General features: G+C 64.1%; 1 protein-coding gene across 1 annotated transcript in view; it reads right to left on the bottom strand.

Annotated features, from left to right (window-relative positions):
* Positions 1-22,137, bottom strand: part of SPTBN2 (spectrin, beta, non-erythrocytic 2) — a 33,296-nt gene that overhangs the window by 9,570 nt on the left and 1,589 nt on the right. The window contains exons 2-19 of the mRNA XM_012725303.1: positions 17,133-17,310; positions 12,685-12,836; positions 12,158-12,331; positions 11,441-11,532; positions 11,199-11,279; positions 10,880-10,995; positions 9,442-9,554; positions 9,115-9,302; positions 8,178-8,295; positions 7,531-7,689; positions 6,962-7,264; positions 5,676-5,829; positions 4,608-5,478; positions 3,284-3,421; positions 1,910-2,666; positions 1,316-1,518; positions 1,007-1,097; positions 638-784 (exon numbers count right to left, since the gene is read on the bottom strand). Of these exons, the coding sequence (XP_012580757.1) occupies positions 638-784; positions 1,007-1,097; positions 1,316-1,518; positions 1,910-2,666; positions 3,284-3,421; positions 4,608-5,478; positions 5,676-5,829; positions 6,962-7,264; positions 7,531-7,689; positions 8,178-8,295; positions 9,115-9,302; positions 9,442-9,554; positions 10,880-10,995; positions 11,199-11,279; positions 11,441-11,532; positions 12,158-12,331; positions 12,685-12,836; positions 17,133-17,289 (4,014 nt within the window). The 5' untranslated portion in view covers positions 17,290-17,310. The remainder of the gene's footprint in view (positions 1-637; positions 785-1,006; positions 1,098-1,315; positions 1,519-1,909; positions 2,667-3,283; positions 3,422-4,607; positions 5,479-5,675; positions 5,830-6,961; positions 7,265-7,530; positions 7,690-8,177; positions 8,296-9,114; positions 9,303-9,441; positions 9,555-10,879; positions 10,996-11,198; positions 11,280-11,440; positions 11,533-12,157; positions 12,332-12,684; positions 12,837-17,132; positions 17,311-22,137) is intronic.

Raw genomic sequence — 22,137 nt, 5'->3', positions numbered from 1 at the left:
GCTCCTGGGCGCAGCACAGCACCGAGGCCAGCCTTGCTGCTTGGACTGTGGTTTCCAGGGAGGGGGCGGCCGCCCCAGGAGCAGCCGGGCCCAGGACGCCCCCTGGGGTGAGCAGCAAGGCGGCCGGCCCTTGGAGACTCCCTGCCCTTCTTCTCTTCTCCCCACTGCGCTTGCTGGCTTGGGCACCCCGCAGTGAGCCCCTCTGAGAGATCACGGCCCTGGCGCCCGGCTCAGGGTCGGCTTCTGGGGTTACGCAAACCAGCGCCACCTGCAGGCAGTGGCACGCAGCTGCCAGGATGTGGCGCGACGAGTCTGCCCGTAAGGCGCAAAAAAACAGGCTGCTCGGCCTTCTCAGTCACACGTTCCTTCCAGATGGACTCTGTCCTGTGCCCACGCAGCACCCCACCTCTTCCCTACCTCTGGCTTCCTGTCCATTCTGTTTTTCCACCTAAAAATACCCTCCCGATATCCAGTATCTCTGCTTGCCCAAGTTCGAGGAGGAATAAATAGCCCGTCGGGCCCGGAGCCCCCCACTTCCCTCCCGAGAGTCCAGGCTGCCCCGGCCTCGTTGCTGCACTCCTGGCCTGCGCGGAGGCGGCGGCAGAGGCTGTCCCCTGGCTGCTCCGTCGCCGCTCACCCTGTCCACCTTGTCCATCCAGTCCTTGTTGGCGGCCAGCTCGGCCATGAAGGCCTGGTGCTTCTGCCACTTGGTGTGCAGGTTGCGGGCCTCATCGTAGGACACGTCCTGGGCTGTCAGCATCTTCTCGTCAATCCAGAGCTTCAGCTGGAGAAGCACAGAGCGGGGGTGGACGAGGGCAGAGGGCAGGGCAGGGGGTGGGCAGAGGAGGCGGATGGGAAGGGGGTGAGCTGGGAGAAGTGGGGGGCTTGGGAGCGCCCGGGAGGGCTCACGTGCTGGTGACCCTCAGTGACCCTGTCTCGGCTGCCCGGGGCGGGAGTGGCGGGCCGGGAGAGGTCTGGGAGCCGGCGCGCGGGCGGGCGCGCTCACCTCCTGACAGTCTTGCAAGAAATGCTGCTGCTCGCGGTTGTCCCGAAGTCGGCCCAAAAGCTGCTGCACGGCTTCTTGGTTCTTCTTGTGCCTGGGGGGACGGTCCCTCTTGAAACCCTTGCCAACACCTCTGAGACCCTCTAAGCGACCTCGAAGCTTCGGCCCTCGTCCCCCAGGACCTGCCTTCCCTGCGTGCAGCCCCCAGGCGTGGCGAGGCGGAGCCCAGAACCTCCGGGCCCACGGGGGCCCCGCCCACATCGCGCACGCGGAGGATCTCGGCTCCCCCCGCGCCCCGCGGCGTCCTCGCACCTCCTCTCCACCGAGTCGGCCTTCTCCTGGATCTTCTCTGCGTGGATGTTGCCCTGAGACACCAGCTGGCGCCCGGCCTCCAGGAGCCCGCGGATCCGCTCCCCATTGGCGTCCATGGTGCTCATGAAGTCCTCCAGCTTCTTGATGGCGGCGTCCGCCGTCTGGAGTGTCCCCGGCATCTCCGTGTGAGACAAAACGTACTCCTGTGTGGGAGGGGGGCGGCGTGTTCACCCCAAGTGCCACTGAGGCGCCCAGAGGGGACGTGGGGCTGGGGGGGTGCCTGTCTGCGGGAGGAGGGTGCCTCGGGGAGTCTCAGAGCTGGCTGGTGCCCACACCCCGCCCCGCCCGGCCCCACACCCTGTCTAGGATGTGGCCACTGACTTGGCCTCTTTAACAGTTCACTGACAGGTGAGCGCTTCTCTTCCTTCTTAAGTCAGTTTTGGTAAATTATATTTACAGCATTATTTTAATTCCCGGGTTTTTCTCAACCCTTTGCTGCCTCGAGTGCTCCGCCGGCTGCTTCCTCCTCCCGCCCCCGGCCCCGGTCCCCGTTTCCCGCTTCTCCCCAGTCGGGCCTCGTCCCTGGACTCTCACCTGGCTGCTGAGCACGCCCTCGGCCTGGCGGGCGTCCCGCAGGAAGCCCTGGAAGCCGTGGGCCTGGGCCAGGCGTCCCTGCCGGCTCTCCCACATGCGGCCCAGCTCCTCCCAGCCGGTGCCCAGGGCTTCCAGCCGCTGCCGCAGGAAGAGGCACTGGGGGTCCGCCTGGTCCCGGGTCACCTCCTCGCCCAGGGCCCGCAGCCGGCTGTACTCGCCCTGGGCTCGCTCCACCTCTCCCCGCAGGGCCGCGTGCTGGGCCAGCAGGGCCTCCGCCTCGGGCAGGGTGGCCGGCCCTTCCTCTGAGGCCACGGCAGTCTGGGTGCGGCCCAGCCAGGCCTGGAAGTCGTCCAAGCTGCGCAGGAAGTCTTGCAGCCGCCGCGCTTCGCCCAGCGACTCCTCCCGCCGCCGCATGGTGGCCCGTAGGGCCTCCCAGCCAGCCTGCACCTCGCCGAGCCGGGCGGTGATGGCCTGCGCTTGGGCGGGGTGGCCGGCCGCCAGGGCGTTTGCCTCCCGGGTCAGTTCACCGACCCGGGCAGCGATGGCCTCCAGGTCCCGCTCGGTGCCGGCCAGCTTGCGCTGCAGTGCCAGCACCCCGGCCAGGTCGTTGCCCAGGCCCTGGGTGGACTCGATGACCTTGGTCTTCTCTCTCATCCAGGCCTGGGTCTCCGTGCACTCTAAGTGGTAGTTCTGGATGCTCAGGGCGGACGTCAGAGCTGCCTTCTTGCCGTCCGCCAGGGACCGGAACTGCCGCCACCTGCGGGCGGAGGGGGCGCTGGCTGGCTGGCTCTGCTCCCCGCCGCCCTACCAGCCAGACGTGGAAGCGTCTTCCCTGCTTCGCGCTCCCGTGGTATGGCTGGCCGCCCGCTTCCTCTGTTTTACGTATTTGTGTGTATGTGTGTGTGTGTGTGTGTGTGTGTGTGTATAGCAGAGCTGGGGTACAGGCCAGAGTTGAGGGGCATGAGAGGATTTCCCAGAGGCAGAGTGGGGAGCAGAATAGGTGGATCATCTGAAATACACTGCTGAGGGGAGCAGCGGGGAGAGAGGAGGGGTCGCTGCTCCGCGTGGGTCGCTCCCTGGCCGGGGATCGAACTCAGGTCGTAGGGCAGTGCTGAGACTCAACCCCTAGATGCCCGGGGAGGCCTCTTGCTTCTGCTCTTTTAAGAAGCTGCTCCCTGTCACCTCCCTTGACTCTTTCTGGAATGTTCCTTGGCCAGGCTCTCCCCTCTTCAGAGCTCCCTTGTCGTCACCCATACCACTTTCCCGCCTCATTTTAGCCTCCAGTCCTGCTCTGGGGCCCTCCCCTGGGCCCACCCACCTCCCGGGCCCCTTCTCGGTCGCTCCGGCCCTCCTCCTCCCCTGCCCCCATCCCACCTGTGGTTGAGCTGTTTCTGGGTGTCCACGATGCTGTCCTTGCTGGGGGGGCTGGCCTTCAGCAGCTGCTCCGCGATGTCGTTCACCGCAGTGATTCGCGCTGCGAGGGCGTTCATTTCGGGCTCCAGGGTCTCAAACCTGCGGTGGGGGAGAGCCGGGCGTGATCGGAGGCCGCTCCCCGGGGACCCACGAGCTCTCAGTCCACCTCACACGAGCTGGGGGTGCAGGGACCCCTCTGGCCCCTCCAAAACGAGAGGAAAAGCCACCACCTCTCAAGTTGCTTGGAAGTTGCGTAAGTTTGGGGGCAGGAACAGCCCTGGTGCAGGGTCCCACCCTGGGTTGCTGACCTGGGTCCCGCCCACCTGTGAGCTGAGAATCAAAAATACTTAAGGGATGACAGAGGCTGACACAGTAAAGTGACTCCCCAGGGCTGGGTGGGGGGGTTTCATAGAGGGGGTCCACAAGTGTCTTCTGCCAACGGTCAGACCGTAAATATTTCAGGCTCTGCGGGTCCCGTGGCCTCTGGCGCAAGCTCTGCCGTTCTCAGGCAGGAAGCGGCACGGGCGCCCCGTACATGAGTGAGCAAGCCTCTGTTCCAATAAGCTGTATTTACAGAACCAGGCAGCAGTCTGGATTTGAACCAAGGGCTGTGGCTTGCCGGCCCTGTCAGAGGATGTCTTGAAAACTAAACAATCTTTAAATCCGTTTCTAAAACCAGCAAGAAATTTAAGGATCGAGTAGGTTCTCCGTGACACCGAGACGGTGTGGCGGGCCGATAAGGAAACGTCCTCCCTAAACGATTAGAAAATTCTGTTTCTGTAAATAGCGCCACTTCACGAGAGGCTCGCCAGCGTCTCTGCCCGAGACGTTTACAACATCAAAGCCAGGCGGTGAAGTCTCCCGCGGGCACCTGCCCCGAACCACAATCCCCGCGCTGGGCCGAAGGCAGTCCAAGTGCCTTTTTACGAAATAAAGAAGAATAAAACAAAAAGTTCTTTTCTCTACTTGAGAATACTTCCCGTCTTTCTTACAGGGCACATCCTCTGGAGCATAAAAGTGAAATAACCTGGGGAACAAGCTTGGGAAATAATACTGCTTGTTCGCCTCTCAAAGCAAAACCAACCAAGCGCAGCAAGACAGCGTCAATGACGGGGCGGGCGATGGGCACGTGGGACTCTGTCGCTCGAGGGCTTCTACTTTTGAGTTTGCTGAGCAGGCGTTTCGACAAGGCCGGGCAACGTGACGACGCAAGGGGATGCGGCCAGGGCAGGGGTGGTGGCGGGACCCCGCTGGCCCCCACGCCGGCCCCGCCGCGGGCACCTACCTTTGCTGCACCACCTCCAGGTCCTCCAGGCGCTCGGGCAGAGCCAGCCCGTTGAGCCACTGCTCCTTCTCGTCCACCCAGAGCCCGCAGGCCCCCGCCTCGCTGAGCATGGTGTACAGGGCCAGGGCGGCCTCCAGGGCGCGGGCGCGCTCCCCGGCCCGGGCCTGCAGCTCCTCGTAGTGCCGCTCCAGCGTGGGCGCCCGGCCCTGCACCTCGGGGGTCCGGCTCAGCGCGGGCGGCAAGGCCGCGGCCTGCTCCCTCAGGGCGTCCAGGGTGGGTCGGTGGCCGCGGATCTCCTCCTCCAGGGCCCGGTGCTGCCGGGCCAGAGCCTGGGTGGAGAACTCGTCGTGCCCGAGCTCGGGGCTGGACACCAGGCGCAGGGCGTCCACCAGCCAGGCCTCCATGTCATTTGCGTCTGCCTGGAACTGGTAGAGGCTGGCGGCCTGGGCGAGCTGCTGGGCTCGCTCCTCCGCCAGGGCCTCCAGCCGCTCCCACTGGGCCTGGAGCTCGGCGGCGCGGGCGGCGGCCTGGCCCGCCCCGGGGTGGCCCTCGGCCACCAGCTGCTGGCCCTGCTCCAGGGTCAGCTTCAAGGGCCCCAGCCGGCCACTCATCTCGCCTCGCAGGGCCGTGTGCTTGTTGAGCAGGCGGAGGGCGCCGGTCAGGTCCCGGCCCGTGTCCGCGGAGGCCAGCAGGTGCTGCTGCTCCCGCACCCAGGCCTCCGTCTCGCCCACCTCCCAGAGGAAGCGCCAGAGGCGCCGGGACTCCTCCAGACGGGCCCGCCGCGTGGCTGCCAGCTCGCACAGCGCCTCGTAGTTCCGCTCCAGGGAGGCCACCCGCTCCAACACCAGCTGCGGGTCGCAGGGCTTGTACTCTGGAAAGTCCGGGGTCAGGGCTGGAACCAGCCCCAGCCTCGGGCGCTGGCCTCCCTCCCGCTCGCAGGGTCCTCCGCCCTCTGTCATCGCCCCCCGCCCATCTTCCGTCCCCGTGTCCTGGCAGGCGGCCGCTGGGGGCTTCGGCTCTTGGGTCTCCGCCCGGCCCCCCCTTCCCCAGACCCGCCCCAGTCGTCACCTTTTCCAGAGTCACAGAAGCGCAGCGCAGAGGCGCTGACCGCCCGCACCCGCTCGGCCTGCACCGCGATGTCCGCCTCCACCAGCTCGTGCAGCTGCAGCAGGTCCTCCACTCCGGCCAGGTGCTTGCCCAGGTCCTGAGACTGCAGCCGGCCCTGGGCACAGCGGCACACAGAGCCTCGAGCCGGCGCCCGCCGCGTGTGCCGACCTCACGCTGTTCTGCGTCGAGCGCACCTCCCCCACTCTCTGGGCAGCTCCAGGTGAGCCCACCCGCTTGTCCTGTCCTTCAGCCCTCGCGGCACAGACACAGCCCCCTGGCCGGGCCGGGCCTCCGCACGCCCGGTTCCCAGCTGTGGCGCTGGCCAAGTCTGCTCTGACCCTTCGGCCCATGGTCGGGGCCCAGTTCCCAGCACCCCGCGATCCCGGAGTCTCTCGGGACCCGCCTCTGCTAGGCCACCCCTGGGCTCCCGCTCTGGCTGCCCACAGCACTGCTTCCTGCCCCAAACAACCCGTTTTAAAAACAAGGTGAGGGCCCTCCCTGGGGTGCAGCGGGGTAAAGCACAGCACTGAGAAGCTAAAGCCGCTTCCGCATGAGTTCGATCCCCGCCGGCCCCGGAGGTGACCACAGGGCGCGGCAGACCTCTCCTGACCGCCCGCTGCTCCCCTCAGCAGTGGACTTCGTGGATCTGCCTGTTCTGCTCCCCACTCTGTCTCTGGTGACGCTTCTCACCACCCTTACACCTCTGGCCTGTACCCCAGTTCTGTATGCACAAATAAATAAATCTTTAAAAAAAAAAAAACAAGGTGAGATCTCATTTCTCCCCTGCCAAAACGTCTCGTCACTTTCAGCGCTCCTCGCCAGTCTGGATAAAACCCAAGTTCCCGGGGCAGGCCCGCAAGGCCCCAAGTGAGCGGATGCTCTCTCCTCTCCTCCGCTGGCCGCTGCCCGGCCCTCAGTCCCACTGGCTGCCTTCTTGTGCTGACCAGGCCGGGGCCTGGCGCCCTTGGGCCCGGAAGCTTCTCCCCTCAGCTCCCCCTGGGCGGGCTCCCTGCCCCGTCCTCCTCTGCGGCCTCTGGGAACCCACAGCAGCCCCAGGCCTCGCAGGCTCGGTGCGCCCCCCTTTATCGAGGGCTCCTTGGGCCTTGCCATCAGTCACCCACGAGCGGGCGAGCCCATGAGGACGGGACCCCTTTGCTCTGTTGCCCTGTCCAGACACCGGCCGTGAAACGTCCCCAGAGGCCCCCACGGTGCCCGCTCTCCCCGCCCGCGGCCCCGCGGGCCTGTACCTTCATCTCCTCCATCCAGTCCATGAGGTAGAGCAGGTCTTGGAACACCTTCTGCACCTCCAGGTTGAGGAGGAGCCGCTCCCGCCGGGCGGCCACCATCTCCCGCAGGAAGTCCCAGAGCCGGGCCACGTTGTGCTGCCGTGCGGCGATGCGCTTGATGTCGTGGTAGCGCTCGGCGGCCAGCTCGGCGGCCACGGCGTCCACCGCCTGCACCCGGCCGCTGTAGGCCGCGATGTCGGTCTCGATGGCCTCGTGCTTCCGCACTGCCGCCTCCACCGCCGCCAGCTGCAGCCCAAAGTTGTCCTGGGGCGGGGGGGGGGGGGGAGTCAGAGCCTCAGGGGCTGTGCTGGCCCCGTCCACCCCTGCGCGCCAGGCGAGGCCCCATCAGCGCAGGGCGGCTCTAGGCTTCCTCCTGGCCGTCCCCCTCGGCTCGCTGACTCCAGCCCCCCGCCGGGCCCAGGGGTGCTTGTCCCTCTTGCATGCACTTCGCTTTCCTCCCATCAGCTCCCCACATGGCAGGGCCCCGTTTCTCCCCGGCAGCCCGGACAGGCCAAGGACCCCCAGTCTACCTGGGACACCAGGCGCTGGTTCTCGCTAAGCCAGGTCTCCCGCATGGCGGCCTTGCGGTCAAAGCGGGCGGCCAGCTGCTCCAGCTTCTCCTGGCGGATCAGCTCGGTGCGCAGGGCCAGCTCGCGCTCATGCTCCGCTTTCTCCAGCCGCTCCCAGGCCTGCGAGGTGGGGACAGGTGAGCGCGAGGCGCAGGGCCCGGGCCCAGCGCCCAGGAAGCAATGCAGGGAGGGGTGCTGGGCGCGGTGAGTCCGAGGGCAGCTCGGTCTGGTGGGTCTGGGGAATGTGGGCGGTTGGCCGCTGGGGCCTGGGTGTGTGAGAAACGGGTGCCGGGAGTGCCGTGAACCATGCGGCCAGGGCCAGTGGGGCGGGCAGCAGGCGAAACCACTGGGCCTGCCGCGTGGCGGGACCCCGGGCTAACCTTGTTCATAATATCACAGGCGGAAAGAGTCACCGTAGGGGCGTGAGGTGAGGGTGGGCCGCTGAAGCAGCCATGGACCCGAGGGCTTAACTTTATGTGAATCTTAAAGACAGAGACGGGGGGAGCGGGGGCGCAGGAGGCGGCAGAGGACGGAGGGTCGGGCCACCTGGGGAGGGCTGAGGGCAGCCGGGAGGAGGAGGGGCAGGTTGGGGGCGACGGGGCGCAGACCTTGTTGATGTCCGAGATGAGGCGACCCTCGCGGGGGGTGTACACCTTCTGGTTGTTGGCCCGCAGCTTGCTCTGGATGGTGAACAGCAGCACCTCCAAGTTCCCTTTCTCGGTGAACCTGTGGCCAGACAGCAGGTCGGGGTCAGAGCCAAAGGCCACTTGGGGACACGGGACTGTGACCATGCTGTGTGTCTTCTCATCTGAGCAACACGCGCCTCTGTGCAGAGCCGGGGACGCGGGCAGACCCGACGCCACCGGGCACCCCGGCGCCTCCGTCCCCGCGGGGGGACGTCTGGGGGCTCCCGCCCTGCCCCCGTCAGGGCCGTTGACCCCATCTGTCTTCTCTTTTACCCCCATTTTCCAGACGAGAAAACTGAGGCCCAGAGGAGCTTAGCCCGCCGGCGGGGCAGAGCCAGGATTTGAGCCCGACACTAGTCCTTTGCTCTCTGCTGTCCGGGATGAACTGTGCTGTGACCGGCTTCTTCATTAATTTTTTGTGAACATCTTTTCATGTCAATAAGGGTCCTCCTGGGACGCCCTTTCTCAGTGGCTGTCCCGTGACTGATTTGTTCTTACAAAGGTCACCTTGGAGACGTTCTTGAGGCGACATCTGTTCTATGCCAACAAGAGACCTTTCTGAGTCAAGGGGTGCACCCCAAATCATTCCCTGGAGTGTTTTTCTGGCTCAGTGTTGGTTTGGGGCCGGAGCATACGCCGCCCCTGGGCGGCGCGTCCTGACTGGCCCGGTCAGGTCCCACCTGCCCTCGGCAATCGGTTCCACAGCATGGTTCTCTTTTAAAGGGTAATCTTCTTAAAAATTTATTTTGGACCGGCTCCTGGTGCTCTGAGCTGGGGAAATGAGCCCCATGCATTCATGAACGGCCCGACTTCCCTCCCCAGAGGCCGCCCCGCCGCAGCAGGCGTGGCCAGCACCTACTTGGGCGGCTTCTCCACGGTGCGGTAGGAGTTGAAGGACTGAAGCTGGTTCTGGACCCCGCTCAAGGAGTTGGCCAGCTGCCGGTCGTTGAGGGTCACGATGGTCTGCTCGATCCACTGCAGCAGCTCGGAGGCCAGGGACTCGTATTTCTCCACCAGGCGCTCGGCTTCCATGGCGTGGTCCAGCACCTGCCAGACAGGGATGTGGGCTCTGGCCACCGGGCCGCTGGCCCAGGCCTGCACCTTACCCTGCCCCAGCGTTAGGGGAGTGAGACCCCAGGCCACGCCTCCGCTGGCCTCTGTGCCTGTCGCCCCGTGGAGGGGGTACCTTGCCGATTCTTTTGCCTTCCACGGCCAGGGCCTTCATCTTGGAGAAGTAGTGGTAGTAGGTGGCCACGTACGTAATGATCGACTTCTCGTCTGGCTGGTCCACGTTCACATCTGGGACAGAGGGCCGCTGGGTGACGCAGAGATCAGAGACCTCCTCACCTGCGACTTGACTGCCCTTGACCCCAAGACCCCCCTAGGCCTCCAAGGCAGACACTTTCCAGCTCCCTTCAGGGCAAAAGTGACTGGTACACCAAGCGAATTTGCTAGGCACCACAAAGCTAGGGTCCCTCCCGGCTCCTTCTAGCCTCAGGCCTGAGAGCCCTTGGGCCAAGGAGCGGCCACATGGCCTCCTCCCTCCAGGGAAGGCTGTGGGGCTGGGAGCCCTGCCACTAGTCTGGGAACCCCCATCTGACAGAGGCCCTCAAAATCATCTGGCAGCACCTCGGACGCTCTGCTGTACTTCAGTGTCTTTATCACAGCCGAGCGCCCAGTGGCTGTCCAGGGAAACTTGTCTTTGGCCTACTGCCACCCAGAGTTAGCTGTTGTCATTCTAAACTAAGAGGAGATGGAGCTACAGGTGGGATGGAGACGGGAGCGAGAAAATAACCAAGACCCAAATGTGCCCAGCAAGTTAAAGGAGGCACGGCCCCAGCAGGGAGGCCACTCCGCCCTTCCGCCCGCCCTTCCGCCCGTCTGTCCGTCCCCCACTCCGGCTGCACCAACGCGGTCTCTGCTCTCCCAGGAGTGGCCGAGGAGCCAGGCTGCCTGAGGCCACGCCCAGCCCCATGCTGCACGGCCTGGGGAGCCCCTGAGCCCTTATGGGCTGCCCCTCTCCCCCATAAACCAAGGATTGAAAGTGCGCTGATTTCAAAGGTGGCATCGTGAGGCCTGGGTTAATGAAAGCCTGTCAAGTGCGCAAAGGCAGAGCCCAGCGGCCAGGCCCATCAGCCTGAAGCTCAGAACCACAGCAGGGTCAGCTGACGGTAAGGCCAGTGCTGGAGAGATGTCAAAGTTGTGTGGCTTCACTTAGGAGGCGGGGCGGGGGTCCAAGAATGGCCTTAGAATACATGGAGCGGTCTTCCCGTTTCGGGGATGCGGAAACTGAGCCCAGTGAGGCCCAGGCCTACCGGAAGCTGTGCCTGCCCTGTGGGGGGTCGGGGTAGGGCCCCAGCTCAGGGCTTTCCGCCCCAGCCTGCCTTTCTTCCTGCAGCTTTTTTGGAAATGCGGTATAACCTGCATACCCTATAGCTCACCCTTCCCAAGGGGACACCCCAGGGGCTTGGCGGATTCACAGGGTGCAGCTTTCACCCCACTCTCTCATTCCCAACCACTTTCATCCTCCCCCCAGGAAACCCCACATCCACCAGCAGTTACGCCCCGTTCTCCCCTCCCTCAGCTCCTGGCACACACACGGCCTGTTTGAGGCCCTGCCCCACCTTCAGGATCCAGCAGCTTCGTCAGCCCCAGCTCCTTCTCAGCCACGTTGAAGGCGTTCTGCAGGTTGGAGTGCGCATTACACTTCTTCAGGGACTCAAAGTCCAGCAGGTCTGGCCTGGGGTGGGGGGCCAAGGTGAGCAGAGATTCTCAGAGGAATGAAGCCACCTGGCTCTTTATCCCTAAGCCACCCAGTCCGGCTCCATTTGTCCAGAACAAGGCGTCCCAAACCCACACCCACTGCGCTGCCCCCAGCTCCCACGCTCCCACGGACACTACGGGCGCAGAGAGGCCCCGCCGCAGCCCGCCGGCACCCCTCACCGGTGCTTGTGCACGATGGCGTTGAAGGCCAGCCCATCTCTCCAGCTGGTGGTGAAGTTGTGCACGTTGACGTTGGGGTACCTGTAGCACAGAGCAGGGCCACGGTGAGCAGGGCCACAGAGCAGGGCCACGGTGAGTCCCTCCAGGAGGGACACCTATCCCACCTTCCCCCACCCCCCAGGCGGCCCAGGGCCCACAGCGCTGTGCCCCGCCGCCCCACAGGGCCACCCCGGCCGCCTCACCCCGCCGTCTTCATCTGGCACCACAGCAGCAGGGCGTCCTTGGCCGACTTCTTCTCCTTGTTGTCTTCCGTTTCCACGCTGATGTCTTGGATCTGGCAGGGGAGGAAGCCGGCGCTCAGGCCCTGCCCGGGGGCTCCGGCATGAGCGGGGACACAGGGTGGTTTGGATGCCCCTCGGGGTGTAGGGGCAGAACCTGGGGGCCCTTCATCAGGGGGAGGGACCACAGACCATCGAGGGATTTGGGGCAGGGGGCTGGGCACGAAGCCAGCCAGCATGGACACCCCTCAAGGGAAGGTGCCGTGGGCGGGAACAGCAGGGTCAAGCACACTTTTCCGAGCACTGAGTTTTAAGGTGAAGCTGACAGAGCTTGGCTCAGGGCTGAGGGGAGGAGGGGAGACCATGGCCTGGCGTTGGGGTGTGGGGCGTGGGGGGGCTCTCGTGGCTCTGGGACGCGGACTGGCTGTGTTCTTCTGAGGGAGCCCAGCAGGCTCCAGGCAGAGGAGTGGGCTGCTGCCAGGACCCACAGCAGTTCTCAAGCCCTTGGTGAGGCTTAAGAATCCCCAGTTCCCTACGGTGGACGAGGGGTGCGCCGCCCTGTTCCAGGACAGTGTCCATCGGGGGCCGGGATCACAGCCACTGTGAGTTGCTCCCCAAGGTCCCGGAGCCTCGCTCTCTTCCAGAGCAGCTCCGGCGTGTTGACCAGCCGGCGCCAGGTACCTGGAACCGAAGGATGATGGTCCAGACCAGCCCGAGGGTCAGGCGGTGGTTGCCGTCCACGATGTCATGGGACCCCATATTTTCCAAGTGCACTTTCTGCTCCCTCAGGAACTGCAGCGCCTTGTCCACGTTCTCCAGGCAGTGAATCCGCATGCGGCCCTTGGTGGGCTTCGGCTGGGTGGGGGACAGAGGACGTCAGCGCGGGCCCGGGCGGCCTGCCCCTCCGAGCCCTCCTGGAACCCTGCTCCTCACGCCTCCGGGGCCCTGCTGGGCCAAGTGCATGGAGGCACAGCGAAGACTGCCCATAGGCTTGGGCAGATTAAGATTCCCAAGGGAATTACGCGTGCCCGGGGTGGTGGGAAAAGAAAGGCTTTCAATGGTGCCACTGTTCTGTTCCACGACGCAGCACCTCTGTTTAATCCACGCAGGTGAGCCCCGCATGAAGGCGCCCCCGAGCCGGCTGGCCGCCGCCCGCCCGCGGAGGGTCCCTGGGCCCTGGGGCTCCTCCTCCCCGGGGACCAGCTCACCAGTGTCTCTCCCGAGAGCACCTCGAGGAGCCTCAGGAGGTTCCGTCCATCCCGGAGGTCACTGTACAGGTCCCCCACCCGGCACGTCACCCGGGCCAGGTGAGAGTTCACCCACTTGGTGAAGGTTTTCTTCTGCACGGCTTCTCGCTCATCTGTGGCGGTAACAGAGGGTCAGGCCTGTCCTTCAGGAACAGGGCACCTGCCTCGAAACGCCAGTCGGGGGGGACAGGGAGGGGAGGGGTGGGGTGGGGCGCAGGGAGGCCAGGAGGCAGGGGCAGGGAGACGCCAGAAGAAAACCGTGGCTTAAAAGCTGGGGAAGAAGCAAGGTAAAGGCCCAAAGATGAGAGGCAGGAAACAGGCTTCGGGAGGAGGCGGGCGAGGGGCAGGCAGGGGCAGGGCACGCAGGAGGCCTGTGGTGAAACTGGGAGGCGCTGGCACCTCCTCAGAGCCTCCGTCCCTGGCCTGTAAACGGACGCGTTACTTTCGCCTCCAGTGGGTTACTGCTGACTGACTGTGTGTGGGACGGCCGGCTCCCGCCGGCGGCTGACTGTGGGCGGGCGCCATCTAACGTGGCTCAGGACCCACGGGAGGGAGGGGCGGCTGGCCCCTTCCGGAGGCGGACAGCGGACAGGGTGCGGACAGCAGCTGCAGCAGCGGCTCTTCGAGGGCCATGAGCAGGACGTGACATTACGGGGGCTGCGGGCCCCGCGGGCCAGCCTGCTCCCCGGGGTGGTGTGGAGGGAAGGCTGCAACGCTGCGTCTGGGGGGTCACTTGATTGGCCGCAAGGGACACGGCCCCAGCTCGCCAGCATTCCACTGCCGAGGAGGAAAACAAGGCCTGCGAAGCTGGGAGCAGGGCCAACGGCGAGCCCAAGAACGGGATGGGGGGCCGGGGAGTCAGGGGCCCATCCCCAAAAAGAAGTCAGGAAAGAGTCCTCCTGGCCGGCCCACCAGGGGGGCTTCTGCTGAGGCCGGCGGAGGCCCAATACTCGGGATGTTCCCAGAAACATCCCAGACGGGCCGGGGCGGTCCCGGGGCTCGGCACGGCCCCCGCCAGTTCCCCACGGGGGAGCCCGGTGACAGGACCCAGCCGAGGGGCCGAGGCCAGAAGAGTCACCTCTGTTTCTATCTCAGCACCCGCATCGCAGCAACTGAAAGGACGCACCCCTTAATCTCACATTCCTACGCACCTCACCCATAAAACTCAGCGGCACGCCCATGTCTGGTCCTGTCTTTCTTACTCCAGCCCTGTGCCTGGGCCAAGCCCGGGGTCCCTCCACGGCACGGGGGCCCTTTGCTCTGCGGCACTGGTGGAACCAGCCAGCGTGCCCCTGGGCCCCCAGTTGGGGCAGCAGGCCTGGGCATCCAGGGGACGGCCGGGAGCATCGGTCCCTGCTGGCTCCAGGGGGCCGCCCTGATGCCGGGTGGGCAGACTGGGCGAGGCCATATTGGCACGGTGGGCTCCAAGGAGAAGATGGGGAAGAGCGGCAGCCAGGAGGAAAGTGTCCGCCGCCCGGCCCGCCACAAGGTCCGCCTTTACCAGGCCTCCACAACATGCCGCCCCCGCAAACCAGTGGCTCCCAGAAATACTGGGTACTGGCGTGGACTGGTGTGAGGACGAACACGCCGGCTCAGATCCCCGAGCCTGTCCGCCCCACCTCCATCTGCCACACTCCGGCCGCTCACACACTCACCCCCACGTGGACTCCCCCGAAACAGGGCCAGCGGGACCCTCGACCTCCGGACTGACTCCCCTCTTTCTCCCCCCCACCCCTCCCAGTGGGCGCTTCCCGACCGACCGAGCCCACCCAGGATGGGACAGCACCCCCATCCACGGGCACCAGACGCTGCCTCAGGGCTGCCTTGGCCTCTGGGGGGTACCTGGGGGGCACCAGGTCTCTGCACCCAGGGGGGTACCAGGCCAGCACAGGCACTGAAGCCCCTCAGTCCCTTCCAGCAGGTCCCGGATTCCCCATCCAAGCATTTTCTGGCCACTTGAAATCACTCCCCCGTCCACTGCCTCCCGGCTGGGCCATCTGAGCTCCAGAGGAGCTTCCCGCCCGGCACTGTGCACCCCGGCACTGTGCCCTGGCTCCTCTCCCACGCCCGGCCCCTTCCAACCACCCCCCACCCCCAGCTCACCTTGAAGCTGTTTGAAGCGTCCTTCCAGCACGCTGGCGTACTGAGCGGGGTTGATGAAGGCAGCTGGCGAGAGCAGGAGGCCCCCGGGGGTCTGGGGCCCCTCCACCGCCTCATAGTAAAACTCGCCGGCCCCGTTCAGGCCCGGCCCGAGCCCCCTGCTCACGCCGCTCCCATTCATGGTGCCTGCTGCCGCCTACACGGCCGGGGCCCAGCGTCCATGCTCTGCCCGCACACGCGGGCCGGGCGGCAAGGTTCTGCTCCCCTGGAGCCTGGGATCCCGAGGGGCCGGGGTCCCCTGTGGGGGTGAGGGGGAGGTTCAAGGATAGTCGAAGTTTCAAGCAGTGGAACGGGAGTTTCAGGACGTGTGGACGCCGGGACCAGTCGCCGGGCACACCTGGCTGTGAGAGAGGAGGCCCCGCAGCTCCAGACAAACAGGTCGGACGGTGCCGGGGGAGGGGCGGGGGGCGGAGCCGGCTGGGGCAGGGCCAGGCCCTGGGGGCGGAGGAGGGAGCCGCCGGTGCCTCGGAGACCGGCGAGGGGCCCAGCCTGAGCTCCAGCAGACCCAGAGAGCCAGCTCCGGTTCCCAGGGGTCCGCAGGTGTGCAGACCAGGTGGCCCGGGGGTCTCCTCAGGACACGCTTTGAGCCCCCGAGCAGAGAGCACAGAAGAGGTCTGGAACCCGAAGGCCGCCTGCCGGCCAGCCCAGCCGAGGACCCCTCATCTGTGAAAGACGCCTTCTCCACCCGTTTGCCACCATCCCCTTCAGGCCTGCCGCCAGGCCCCCCAGGTCCCCCTCCGCCAGACCAGCCCAGGCCGCCCGGGCACCCCCCAAGGGGCTGGGATTCCCCTCCCAGCTCCCCCTGGAGGTGAGCTCTGCTCACTTACAGCTTGCGGGTCGCCTCCCCATTTTGTGCATCAGCACCTCAGGCCCCGCTGCCTGACGCCCCTGTGGACAGGCCTCGTCCCGGAGCGCCACCCAGGCACACAAACAAATGTCCTCCCTGGCTGGCAGGTGACCTGTGTGCCCAGTCGTGGGGGCAGGCGTGCATGCGGATATATCCCGACAGTTCTAGAGGCTGCACGCACCCCAAATCGGGGTGCCAGGGAAACTCCATAACCCCCGCCTGCTTCTGCCTATCGGGCCGCTGATGGCCGTGGGTCACCAGCCATGCGGACACCTGGCCAGGACAGAGAGGCCCAGGAGGAACGGGTAAGGGGCCCCCACTAATGAGGGCCACAGCCTGGGGGTCCTCAGGCTGTCCTGCTCAGAATGCCCCCAGGGTGGCTGAAAAGAATTTCCTGGAAAGTTTTTCCAAAGTCCTGACTTCAGAACCATACAGCCCAGGATTCTAAGTCAGTGTGTCCAGAGTGGTGCCTGGGAACCTGTGTTCCTGAGTGCCCCTGGGTGGGCCTGCAGAAGGTGGGGCCACCGCCCGCAGGGTGTCCCTTCTGCGCCCACACTCTGTCCTCCTGGAGGGGGCTGCCTAGGAGAGTGCCGTGGTCTCTCTCACGCACGGGCTGGGACGTGGGCAGGCCAGTGGAAAGGGCGAGGGTGGGATGGAGAAGGCAAGCCAAGCTGGGTGGGGGGCCCTGGGGTGAGTGGGTGACTCAGCCCCACGCCAGGGCTGGTGGTGTCAGGTGGCAGCCGCACTCTTGTTGCCACGGCAACCTCTCCGCCATGCACTGCACGCCAGGCCGTCAGACGGGTTTGTTTGTACTCAGAGCTGCTGATGGGGTGAGCCTGGGGCCGGAGGGGAGGGCAGGGGCCAGGCAGACGGAGAGCAAACCCCAGGGATGGGCGGCGGGAACCAGCGGTGGGCGGAGGGAACCTGCTGCGGGAACAGGTAGAAGACAGGATGGGAGGAACAGGCAGCAGGTGGCAGGAACAGGTGGGGGGGGCAGAGGGTAATGGACTGGGAGGGAGAAGAGGTGACAGAGAGGACAGTGGAGATCAAGGACAAGGGAGGGGGTCAGAAGTAAGGGAGGGGAGGGTGGAGACGAACCCTAAAAGAATTGGGGAGCAGGACGCAGGGGCAGGGCTGGGAGTCAGGAGAGGGGAACACAACTGAATCCAGGGCAGCTTGGCTCCCCTGAGTTTGGGGAACAGGAAGCCGGGAATGTTCTGGATTGCAGGAGATTTGTGCTTGAGGTTGAGGATGGAGTTGGGGGCCGGAGCTTCGGGAGGGGGAGGGGGATCCACACTTCCCACTCCACAGCTTAGAGAGCAAGTTGGCCTTGCCGTGAAGTTACAGGACACAGCAGGCCAAGCCCCTCTCCCCAGCGGCCCCATCCCGGGCCTCCCCTCACCTGCCAGGGCCTTAATGCGAGATCTCTCGAAGAGGCGGGCGGAGCTGCTGTCATTGTCCCAGTCCGAGTCAGGCAGGTCCCAGCGGTTGTTGATGTCACTGTACTGGCCCTGGATCTCCAAGCTGTCGAAGTCCGTGGGCGACAGGGTGCTGCTCATGGTGGTGGTGGCCGCCTGCTCCTGCCAGGGAGAATGCGGGGTGTGAGGCACCTCTACCAGGCCCCCCTGTATCAGCTCCGGTCCCCTTGCGGGCAAAGGGGTAGTGGCGACGGCAGTCAGCCCCCGGGGGGTCAGGGGCAGCCGGAGGGAAAGCAGGGGGCAGCAGGAAGGCGGCAGCGTCACAGGGTGACACAGGGGACCGGGAGGCTCCCAGGGGGTCCAGGCAGAAGGGCCCGAAGTGGCAGTGGGCACCAGCGGGCTCAGAAGGGCAGGGTACAAACCAGGCGAGGCCGCACAGCCTGGGTCCTGGGGCCAGGAGTGAGTAGAAACCAAGTTCTTTTACTCCCAGCGCCACAACAAACTGCTCTCCCTGGGCAAGATGGCGTCCTGCAGCTCGGAAGCCACGTGGACGCAGAGGCTGAAGCACGGTGCGGTGCGCTCGCCCTGCGCCAGGAGGGCCTGAATGGGGCAGGCAAGTCTGCCGCAGGCCAAGGGAGGGCACCATTGCGCCCTCCCTGTTTGCCCCGGGGGTGCCTGATGGGTGCCCGTGTCAGCTGTGACATGGCCCTGGCCTTCAGTGCACATCCTGTCGCGGCGTCCTGGGCCGATGTCCATTGCCATCCTCATTTCAGAGGTGAGGAGCAGCACAGAGGGGCTCAGTCACCCTCCAAGCCCACGATGAGGGTGCAGAACTGGGTGTTAAAGTCAGGTTCTTGCAGACCTCAAGGGACGGCCTCTTAGTCATGACATTTACGTGTTCCTCCGACTTCTTAGAGCCCCTGGAGCTCCCGCGAGATCAGCACGCGTCACGCCCCTCCACGGCCAGGCTGCCCGCCCTACTTAGATTCTAAGTCACGCATTTCTCGAACCTAGTGTCAGGTTAGCTGGGGTAAGTAAGACACACAGACATACACATGCACACAGCCTCGACTGTCCAAAGTCCTCGTGTAACTTGGCAATCAGCAGCCGCTGCGGGGAGCAGAGAGGCTGGGCCTGCAAGTTTACCAGAACCTCAAATTCTGCACTTGCCATCTTCCCAGCACCTCTCCACAAAGACCTGTGAATCCTGAGGGCCCCTCCTGGGCGCCCCTCTCCACCCCTTGATCCTGCCCTCCAGGCTCTGGTGGAGGTGTGGAGCCTCTAGAGGAGGAGGAAGGGAAAGGGGTGAGCTATGTACTGGAGGGGGGTGTTCCCCCGCCCCCCAGGAAACACAAAAACACAAAGGCTGAACTTGCTCCCGTCATTAACTGGCTCCCTGAAGCGAGAGACCCAAAGAGAAAGGCTCCCTGGGACCACCACGGGGTGTGCTTGGGATGTGTGGGGTGCACGGGGAGCTAGGCTCTGAGGTTCGAGTCTGAGCTTCCCATTCCCTGTAACAGAGAAGCGCAGAACTCCACCAGACATCCGATTCCTTTTCTTTAAAATTCATCATTTCCCCTAATTCCCAACAGTCTTTGAATCTGCTCTGTAAATATTTATATAAAAATAAATTCTAGGGCAGAGTTGAGTCACCCTGAGCAAAGAGTGCTGGGGGCAAGGTTTGACCCGGACCAGTCACCTAATACTCTTCAGCCTCTGGGTGGGGGAGTAGGCAGGGCCGGGTCACTGGTCTCCCCGGGCTCTGCAGATTAGGGATGCACGCAGGCCCACCTCCAGGACTCAGAGGCCCGATGGCACGCCCCGCAGAAACCCTGAGCCCTCCACCTTGCCCTGCCACCCTCTCCCTGGTGATCACGAGCACCCTTCCGTCAGACCCCGGGAGCATTCTGTGGGGTCAGTCCGCTGTCCCAGGGGACCTGGGCTTCCACGCCCCATCAGATCACATGTTGCTGTATGCCTGACCCCGGGATGTTTCCGAGGTTTTGCAGCTCCGCTTTCTCGCCTTCCTATTTGATGAAGCACAGAGACTTACAGAAGCAGACAGTTTGACCGGGGTCCCAACTACTGTCCTTGGGGGCCCCTGTAGCAGCACAAAACCTGAACGTGAGCCGTTGTGACTTCCTCTTGGGACCCACCCAGAGGACTCCCAGTGGCCCCCAGCAAGGGGCTGGACCTCCCCGGGAGCCCTCGGTTAGAGCCTCTGTGGAGTTCCATGCCTCTGGGGAGAAAGTGGGGAGCTGGAGCCCCCCACCCCCCCACTCCCCGTCTCCCAAGTAAAAACTGCTTGTTGCTCCTCTGGCCAAATCTAATCCGAGGTAGACAAGGCTGTGTCCTGAGTTTCCAGAGTGGGGCCGCGGAGATGAGGAGTAACATGGCACTGACGTCCTAGACTGCAGGTCCCAGGGCCCACCCGCGTTATTTGCCATGAGCCTGCTCGTGAGCAGGGCTCGCTGGCTTCCTCCAGCACTGGGGTTCCAGGGCCTGACCTGGGTTTTGTGCGAGTTTCGTGCTGAGCACGTGGGCTCCGCAAACCGTGGCCTCTGGATGACGTGTGCTGTGTTCACATCTCCAGGCTCTGTGACTTTCTCTGCACAGACCACTGTGGTTTCTCGTCACTGAGCATCTCATTCTTCTCCCATAGTCGGTTCTCCGTACTCAGTCTCTGCACGCCCCCTCGCCCCCGCCAGCCCCAAGAGCCCCTTCTCTGGGCTGCAGAACTGCCAGCCTTACTCTGCCCTGTGGCGTCCCGACTCTGTGGCTTCGCGACAGGGTGCTATGGCGGCTTGTCCAGCCTACTGTGACTAGCACCCTGTTTAGCCTCCAACCTCCAGGCCAGGTCTGGGTGGCACCTGCAGCGCAGGCTGGGGTGAAGCCGGCTCCCGCCAGCCACAAGCATGGGTCCTGCTCCCCGCTCCGCCAAGCACTGCTGGGTGCAGGCTGCTCAGCCAGGGTCGGTCTGGCTGCTGGGGCCCCTTCTCTTTCCTCCCTTTTAACCCACATGTACAGCTAGAAATTCTATCCCCACCAACCCCAACCAGCCTGTCTTGTACCCTAATTCCTCCCTCACCACATCCTGCTCCTGATTAATTCTCTACCTCCCTCAGAGTGCCTCACGCCCTCTGTGCCCCACAGCATGCAGCGAGCAGCTATTATTGCACTTATCACACTGTATTACAGTCGGTTGTTTATGTGTCTCTGCGTGCTCCGCTTTTAACCCACGGAGGACAAGGGCTGTATTTTACTTGTGTTTGTGTTTTCCAAGCCTGGTACAATAGGTTGAATAAAGAGTTACTGAATGAAGGGAGCATGATCTTTTTCTTTCTTTCTTTCTTCTTTTTCTTTTGCCTTGCATGAATGTCTTTCTTAGCGCTAGCGAAGTGCTCTTGTGAATGGCTGAGGAGAAGGCCCTCTTGCCCCTCAGCGAGGGCTCTCTGAGGACCGCAATCCACGTGCAGGACTCAGGATTCTCAAACTTGCATGAATCAAGTGACCTCGGAGGGTCAGTAAAACATGGGTCGCTGTTAAGTCCTGCCCCCTGATGTTCTGACTAAGTTGACCTGGGGTGGGGGCCAGGAATTTGCATCCAGCCTATCTGCAGATGGTCCTAAAGCTTTTGGTCTGGGGCCCACGCTTTGAGCTTGTCCACGGATGTGGAGCAGCAGGAATTGGTTAGCGGAGCGACGGATGAGAAGACACAAGTGTCAAGGGTGAGTGTGACCTGAGGGTAGCTTCTGGGTTGCACAGGCCCCTTCCTATGCTAAACGTGAAGATCACCCCTTAGAAACCCCAAGACCTACAAAGAGCTATAGGCCTCTGACAGCCAGGTAGGAGGAAGAAGGTGGAGCTCATGAGACAACTGAGCGGCAGGCAGCCGGAGCACAGATGCCCGGGCGGGCGGCGGAGGAGCTGAGGCTAGAGAGCTACGGGGAGGCAGAGCGGAACTGACAGCTGGATGAATAATAGATTAGAAGAAATGGGGACTTTGGCAATGCGAAAATCTTATTGGACTCAAAGTATGAGTGGGCTGGCAGAGAGATGGAAGGAAAAAGAAACGACAAACTCAGCTCCTAAGAAGGCAAAAGACAGATGCACCAGGGCAGAGAATTGGTAGGGGAAGCAAAACCCAGCCTGTCCCCCCCAAGGCCGCATTTCTGATAGAAAAGGGTGCTCTCATCCGGGGCATTTAGGGACGGAGAAGTGGGTCTGAGTTTTGTCTGAGCCCCTCGAGGATCCTGCACGCAGGGCAGAATTGTTCAGACTCATTTTCACTCCCTTGCTCTGCCCTTTCCCATCCCCACACCCAGTCTGTCACGGAGGAGTTACATCAGTTTCTCTAAGGCCAAATCCAAGATCTGTGTTTGCTTTTTTCCTCCCAAATCCTTTGCTCTCCTGAATATGCCAAGAGGTTGCTAAAACCTATTTGGAGCTCTCTACCCACTTCACCTTCAAGGAAAACTGGTTTAAGGGGACCCTGCCCATGCCTGAAGGGGCCAGCTCTCCAGCGCTGGATTGTGGCAGCGCTCCCGCCCGCCGGCCCGCCCGCCCGCCCGCTGAGGGGCGGAGGACAGCTGAGCAACAGCCCACGGAGACAGCGCGCGGCAGGTTAGGGCAGGGGCGAGCCTGCATCTCAGGCGAGCAGGCAACGCCGTGGGCTTAATTCCGAGCCAGAATGGATGGGAAACGCCGAGCGTGGCGCTCGAGTCCAATGCCCAGCAATAGGCCTTGTCGGGCGCTCAGTGCGCCCCAGCGCCCAGAGCCTCTAGCTGTCCCGGGCCCAGAAACCCTCGCCCGCCGCTTCGCGGCCGCCCGATGGGGCTTCGTTCTCCCGCGGCCAGGGTTCGGGTCTCCACGGCCAGCCGTGTCCCCCTCTCGCCCTCCCTGAGGGGACATAAAGAGTTTGCCCCCACGGAAGCGAGCACAAGCCCACCCGGCGCGCTCCGGCTGGCAGACGCCGGCAGAGACGCGAGG

The sequence above is a fragment of the Condylura cristata genome, unplaced genomic scaffold, assembly GCF_000260355.1.
Source record: "Condylura cristata isolate star-nosed mole 26May11 unplaced genomic scaffold, ConCri1.0 scaffold00015, whole genome shotgun sequence".
Classification (NCBI taxonomy): Eukaryota; Metazoa; Chordata; class Mammalia; order Eulipotyphla; family Talpidae; genus Condylura; species Condylura cristata.
The sequence above is the reverse complement of the archived record's forward strand: the minus strand, read 5'-3'. Positions and strand labels throughout refer to the sequence as shown.